Here is a 7,493-nt window from a genome sequence, read left to right on the forward strand (position 1 = left end):
TGGAACAGCCAGCTCTCTTCCCTCTGCTCCGTCAAACCCTCTATAACCATACCGCACTTGGGTGCACTCTTTAAGGCTCCCATGGGCAGGCCGGGTCTAAATGACACATCCTGTGGGATCACTGCAAGACTTGCCCTGCAGCTCCATCATTTGCCCATCCCTGTGCAAACATCACTGGTACTTTGTCCTACAAAATTTGAACACAAGACCCCGTAAAACAAATGACGTCACTTGAACCCACTTCTTGTCCCAGCACAGTCTCATTCAGTTTCATTGGTGTGTGAACTCAGGAAGCCAGAGCTACTGAAGGTCCCAGGTGCTCTGGTTCCCTCCTCTCCCTGTGTCATCCCAGCTTCTTGCAGCCTTGCCCTGCTTGGACTCATCTCAAGGCACAGCAATGCTGCTCCCTTCACCACCCTGGCTGAGAACTGATGCTCAGAGACATGAAATGGTTTGTGCACCATTACAAAGCCAGACGTGCATCAGGACACGTATCCTGCTCTGGGTGTCCATCTCTAGAGTAAGAGCAAGCAACTACTGAAAGTTGTTCTCCTCCTCCTACCTGCACTGGACAAAGAGGAATTCAAGTGTGTAAGCTGGGAAATGCAATTCCCTGCCCTGAGCAGAGCTGGGGAGCCCTGAAAGGCAGCACCATGAAAGGGGGAAGCAAACCAACGTCTCCAATTCCTGCTGCCTCAAGGGTTTCTTTCCCTGGAAGAAAAGTTCAGTTATTCCTCACTTGCAAGTTCAACACATATAGTTTAAGGTTTGAGCCTCAGAATCAGTATTTGTTTATAAAGACACTTTGTAAAATTCTATTTAAAACCCCTTTGTTCACTCACTTTGTGCCTCTGAAACTGAAAGCTCTGTTTAATTAATAAAATCAGTAATTTCTTGAGAAATTACAAATGAGAAAATAGCATTTTTAAAGAAAATAAAACCCTGCTTTGCACTTTAGCAGGATAAATTCATTTTTACATAGAAGGCAAATGGACTTAAAGCACATTTAAACAGTGTTACATTTAAATTCAAAGCGTACTTTTGATTTCAAGGTGATTACACATCGTAGCAATTAAACAAAATGCATTCAAACCCACCACGTTCCTGTTACTTTTTAAGTGCTGGAATGCTTCAAGCACTCACACAATTCCTACTTTTCCTCCTGTAAATCTTGTACTTGACCCTTTTTTTCCGAAGGGGCAGCAGAGGAGCAGCGGATAAAATGGGAATTTGGGGAGTTGCTCCTTTTTTTCCTCTCAGTCGCAATTAGAAGGCTGGATTCCGCGGCTAATTAGAATCAAATGCTACAAATCAATGCTGCAAAACTCGGGCTCGCTCTGAGCGCGGCAGGGAGGTATTTTAGGGAAGGGGGTTTAGGGGGACCCGAGCAGCACAACCCAGCACCGGAGCTAACGGGGAGATTTTGCGGGACCCTCTTCCGCACGCCCTAGACACAAAGGCTTCCCCCGAGGTGCTGCATCCTCCTCCGGCCGGGCCGGGCGGGAGCATTGCCGCTGCCCGATACCAAAAACGCAGAGGAGAGAAAGAGAGGCGAGACGGGCCGAGGGGACGTGGAGCGGCTCGTTCCGCTTCTTTTCCCGTCGGAGAGAGCGGGGAGAAACGCTCAGCGGTGCACGGAGCGCACGGCGGTCCCGGTGCTCAGCTGCCGGCGGGCTGCACGGGAAGCTCCGGCTCCACTTACAACCAAGCCGAACCGCACCGGTGCTTCTGCCACGCACCAGCCTCAGCCCCTCGCCGAGGGGCTCCAGCAGCAGCCGCCGTGCGCGGGGCACGACCCCAGCCCGCGGCACCTCCCGGGGGCGGTAGCGGGGGAGCAGAGAACAAGTCAGAGCCCCGCCCTTCATGTAAATAAGAAGCCACTCTCCACCAATATGAAGCGGCGAGCGGGCGAAAGCCCCACCTTTTATGTAAATAAGAAGCCCTCTCCGCCAATGGGGAGTGGCGTCGGGGGCGTGGCAATGTGGCCTCCCTTTAAAGTACATCGTTGCGGGGCCGGTGCGCGCATTAGAGGAGGAGCGCAGCGGTGGGTGCGGGTTGTGGGGCCGGACGGAGCAGGACTTGTTTGGGGTGGTTTCCGCTTTATCGGGTGATTTTTTCGCTTTTGCACCTTGTTTTTATTATTCCGACTTTTTTTTTTCTGTCGATATTTTGCTTTTTCGCGCCTTGCGGGCGCCTGCGGAGCGGTGCGCGGCTTTCACCCGCGCCCGCGGGCCGGCTGTGCCCCTCGGCCCTTTCCCGTCCACCGATGCTCAACATGACCGAGGAGCACGACAAAGCGCTGGAGGCTCCGTGCAGCCCCGCGGGCACCACCAGTTCCATGTCCCACGTGGACTCGGACTCAGATTCGCCGCTGTCTCCCGCCGGCTCCGAGGGGCTGGGCTGTGCTCCGACGCCCGCCCCGCGCCCGCCCGGCGCCGCTCCGATGGGCAATAAGGTGGATGCGGCCGAGGTGGACGAGCGTTTCCCCGCCTGCATCCGCGACGCCGTCTCACAGGTGCTGAAGGGCTACGACTGGAGCCTAGTGCCCATGCCCGTCCGCGGCAACGGATCACTTAAGGCTAAGCCGCATGTCAAGCGGCCCATGAACGCCTTCATGGTGTGGGCGCAGGCCGCCCGCAGGAAGCTGGCTGACCAGTACCCGCATCTGCACAATGCCGAGCTCAGCAAGACCCTGGGCAAGCTCTGGCGGTGAGTCCCGCGGCCGCGCATCCCTCCAAGGGGCTCCGCGCCCGCACTCTACTCTCAGCGGGGCCGCTTCGGCGGCACTCTGCGTTTGCACCCGCTTCCCCCTTTCTAAATCTCTTTATCTTTCTGTATGTTTTACTGCTCACGGGGGGCTTCGTGAAGCGCTTCAAACTGAAGCTCAACTCCCCCCCCCTCCTAGCGTGTGGCTGCGCTGCGAAGGACACGCCGGTCCCAGCCCTGAAAAGCCGCTGGCCACGGTGGGCTCGGCTCCTGCCCCAGCTCCGTGTCATGCATGGATCTTCCTTGCTCCATCGCCGCCATGTGCAGCCTGGGCCCTTTCTGAGCCTGGCCAGGGTTCCCCTGTCCCCAGGACATCGAGACTTTCTTAGTTTCTTCTTTTACAAAGGCTTTCTCTAAAAGTTTTTCACCTTGCTTGGTTCACTTGTTGCTGACAAGTTATAAACTCAAGCAAGCCAATTGCGAGCTGTTATTTTAATCAGATTTCTAATTCCCCTTCTCATTTGTGTGCTTGCACGCTCAGCGCTGTGACAAACTTTTTCTGTTGGTTGCTCTGCTTCCCACCGAGCCACATTTTATCCTGATACATTCAGTCACATCAATTTATACCAAATGTACATCTCTCCTGCTTGGGCCAGGGATGCTCCCGATGCCGTTTTGGACTCTCCAAGAGTTTGCAAACAGAGGTCTTCGGTGGGGAAGAGCTTTGAAAGAAATAATCCCATTGCTGTCCCTTTTGTGGGCTCTTTGTAAGCACCAAACAAAGCTGGAAATGGGCAGCGTTGTTTGTCGGGTGAGGGGGTGGCATTTGTAGGACAAACATGGGAATAATATTTGGGAAAGGCATTTCAAATGGGGCAGGGGGATTTTGTTTTGCCCTCTTATCTGTATCCGTAGTGGTTGGGGTTTTTCATGCCTCAATAGCTGGTATTTTTAAATACGTTTTGACAACACAACTCTTTTTTTTTTTTTTTTTTGCCATGGCAAATTTGTTCTGTAATTAACTTACTGGTGGTTCAAATCAGTGTATGGGAAGTGGGGATGTATGAGCCCAAAAACAGGCTGAAAACTTCTAACACAAAGATATTAATTTTGGATTATTTCTGTTTTTTCTCTTTATTCTCATTAAAAACTATATAAATCCCTCCCAAACCAGCTTGCTAAGTGAAAATGAGAAACGTCCCTTTGTGGAAGAAGCTGAGCGGCTCAGGGTCCAGCACAAAAAGGATCACCCGGATTATAAATACCAGCCCCGGAGGAGGAAAAGCGTGAAAGCCGGGCAGAGCGACTCTGACTCTGGTGCTGAGCTCAGCCACCACGCAGGCACCCAGATCTACAAAGCGGACAGCGGACTGGGGGGCATGGCTGAGCCCCACCACCACAGCGATCACACAGGTAAAGGGCAAAAGAATCTGCAGATCCCAAGCATTTTTGGTTTGGGATGTGAACCCAGAGCAGGCACAGGCTGCTTTCCCCCCTGTGTGAATATTGGTGGGATTGGGAGCATCCAAAAGCAGGGATAGCTGCCCCAAGAGCTCTGGTTTTGCACCAGAATGTGGCCACGGTTTTCTTTCGTAAATGCTGATAGAGGTGACTGCGATTGGAAATCCTGAAACTGCAGGGATCCTACATTCCCAGCTGTCCTGGGAGTGAGGGGAATTAATTGTGAGCTAAGAAGGGTTAATAACGCATTGGCCATGCAAGAGGTGCTTGGGGGAGTGGGTCCTGAAGACACTGCTTCCCCCCCCCCGGAGCTCCCCGCTTCTCTCCGGCACTGCAAATTGGCACAGGGAGTGTGTTGACAGATTCCAGGAGGATTGCGAATGTCCTGCAGCTACAGACGTGTCTGTACTCTCACCCAGCCTGGCTGGGGATCCCGGCACGACTCCTCTGCCTCTGGGAGAGCTGGGCTGGCCTCGGGCTGCCCGCTTGGAGAGCAAGAGGGGACCCTCCAAACCCATCCCTTGGTTCTGCTTCCCAAGTAAGGAGGGGTTTGTGGAGTTCAGGGATGTCCTGCATGTCCCAGAGTGGTCCTGATGGATACGGTGTGCTCCCTGGCTTCTCTGTGCTCTGAACCTACACCCATGTGGGTGGATTACCCTAACTGACAACATGTCCATGCCATGATTGCTGGGGGACCTCAGTCACCTCCAACACTGGGCCATAGATTTAAATCCTGTTTCATTGCAATAACAGTGGGTAGAAACATGGATTTTTTTTTGATTGCTGGGGGACCTCAGTCACCTCCAACACTGGGCCATAGATTTAAATCCTGTTTCATTGCAATAACAGTGCGTAGAAACATGGTGTTTTTTTTTTTTAATGTCCTTAAAGGAATGGGTCTTCTGTAGCCGCTATCATTAAACCTTGTTCTTCCTTCATACCCAGGTCAGACCCATGGACCACCCACCCCCCCCACCACCCCCAAAACCGACCTCCACCACGGCAGCAAGCAGGAGCTGAAGCATGAGGGCCGCCGCCTCGTGGAAAGCGGCCGCCAGAACATCGACTTCAGCAACGTGGACATCTCTGAGCTGAGCAGCGAGGTCATCAACAACATGGAGACCTTCGATGTGCACGAGTTTGACCAGTACCTGCCGCTCAATGGCCATGCTGCCATGCCGGCTGACCATGGCTCCAGCGCTGCTGCCGGCTCCTATGGTGCTTCCTATTCCCACTCGGCCACGGGCACCGGCGGGACCAGCCAGGTTTGGACTCACAAAAGCCCAGCCTCAGCATCGCCATCGTCCGCTGACTCAGGCCAGCAAAGGCCCCACATCAAAACGGAGCAGCTGAGCCCCAGCCACTACAGTGACCAGTCCCATGGCTCCCCTGCACACTCCGACTATGGCTCCTACAGCGCCCAGGCTTGTGCCACCACCGCCTCCACCGCCACGGCTGCTGCCTCCTTCTCCAGCTCCCAGTGTGACTACACGGACCTCCAGAGCTCCAACTACTACAACCCCTACCCCGGCTACCCCTCCAGCATTTACCAGTATCCCTATTTCCACTCCTCCCGCCGGCCCTACGCGACACCCATCCTCAACGGCTTGTCCATCCCGCCGGCTCACAGCCCCACTGCTAACTGGGACCAGCCGGTCTATACGACCCTGACGAGGCCTTAAAGGATGTGTGGAGCCCCCGAGGGCTTCCCTGACATATGCACTAATGAAGGAATGAAGACGAAGAGCGTGGAGTGCCGTGATAAGTTTCCGAAGTGCCTCCTGAGCCGCTGGGAACTCTGCTCGTTGCGACTGGATGTCCCCTTGCTTCAAAACTCTCCAAAAGGACAGAGCTCTATTTTTCTTTAATACAATTAAATGAAATGAAAAGTAAAGGACTGGTGATTTTCCTTTTGAATAAATGAAGGACAAAACCATTCAACTCCTCTGTGAGGACTGAACTGAGCTTACTCGTCGTGAAAGTTGACAAGTGCAAAAAAAAGTGGAGCTGGGGGGGGTGGGAAAGGGAGGGGAAGAAAAAGCTGTTTGAGACTTTAAGGGTCTATTGCAATGTGAGGAACGGACCAACCTTGAGGGCAAGAACTCACTGGGACCAAGGCGGAGGAACCCCGAAAGCCCAGCTATTCCATGTAACAATCTCGTGGGAACAAGCGAGTCTGGTGGGACCAACCAATTCCATGTCTGAAGTGTTTGTTTGATTTTAGTCGAGTTCTTCTGAACAAGGTTTGGCTGTAATTAACATTTTGTTTTGTTTTATGGAAGCTTAAAATGGGTTTTGTTTTGTTTTCTTTTTTGGTGGTGTTTTTTTTTTTTAATCTGTTAAATATGTATTTATGTTCTGTATTATTTTGTCTTTTAATTAATGAAGTAATTTTGTGCAAAAAAAAAAAAAAAACAAAAGTAGAATTTTAAAAGATTTTAAAGATTTGGGAGTGGGAGCATAAAACTAGTGGAGATTGACACAATAAAATGGTGTTATGAGTCTAGAGGTTTTCCTTGGTTTTTGGGCTTGGGATGCTTCAGCAGTTGTCTTAGAGAGAGACTGACCCAATCTGCCTGTCGCAGAGCTGGTCACCAACAGGGAATGCAAATGGGAATGTAAAATAACAAGGCGGGGGGGAACAGTTACTAATTCAATTGGGAGGCTAAAATGATTGCAACAAGGAGCAGGCAGTTTTCCTGGCTACCTGCTCTTGGGTGTTAAATTGGGACTTAAGGCATTGCAGAGTCTTTGTGCGCTTTCGGAACCGGGACTACTTTATAGGAAGATGTAATTTAATGAGAAATGATCAACTTCTGCTTTAATTTTTTGGCTTCTAGGGACCAGATATCACCCATCAAGCTGTGAAACTAAAACCTTCTCCACTAAAAAAAAGTTTTAGGTACTTAGTTTTAGACTAATATTTTCATTGATATATTTCTACTTCTTCCATTGTATGCTGAGCATATAATAACCACCTATTTTATGGTAACTTGTGCCTTTAAGAAACCTTTGTAAATCTAAACCCACGTTTCAGAGGTTATCATCTTTTTACCTTTTCTACGTTTCCTACTTTTTCTTTTTTTCTTTTTTTTCCTAAAAAAAAATATTTTTTTGCATATTTCCTTTTGCGGGGACATTGGGGGTGGGGGAGAACACAGAAAACTCCTTTTTATGCAATCTATTTTTCTGTATAAAGTTTGAGAGACTTTGCCTGTTACTTATCTGTTCTCTTCACTAGCTTTGGACTAAGCAATGCTAACTTTTGTACAGATCCATTTGATGAAATTAAAAGTTGCTTTTTATCAAGCTACGTGTTTGTTTTC

At 50.6% G+C, this 7,493-nt stretch overlaps 1 protein-coding gene across 1 annotated transcript; it reads left to right on the top strand.

Annotated features, from left to right (window-relative positions):
* Positions 1-2,266: 2,266 nt before the first annotated feature.
* Positions 2,267-5,849, top strand: SOX8 (SRY-box transcription factor 8; the record flags this gene model as incomplete). Its single annotated transcript, XM_080618414.1, has 3 exons — positions 2,267-2,709; positions 3,881-4,119; positions 5,113-5,849. The coding sequence occupies 3 exons, from the start codon at positions 2,267-2,269 to the stop codon at positions 5,847-5,849; spliced, it is 1,419 nt and encodes a 472-aa protein (XP_080474540.1).
* Between the last annotated feature and the right edge of the window lie 1,644 nt (positions 5,850-7,493).

The sequence above is a fragment of the Psittacula echo genome, assembly GCF_963264785.1.
Source record: "Psittacula echo genome assembly, chromosome: 5".
In the NCBI taxonomy this organism is placed as follows: domain Eukaryota; kingdom Metazoa; phylum Chordata; class Aves; order Psittaciformes; family Psittacidae; genus Psittacula; species Psittacula echo.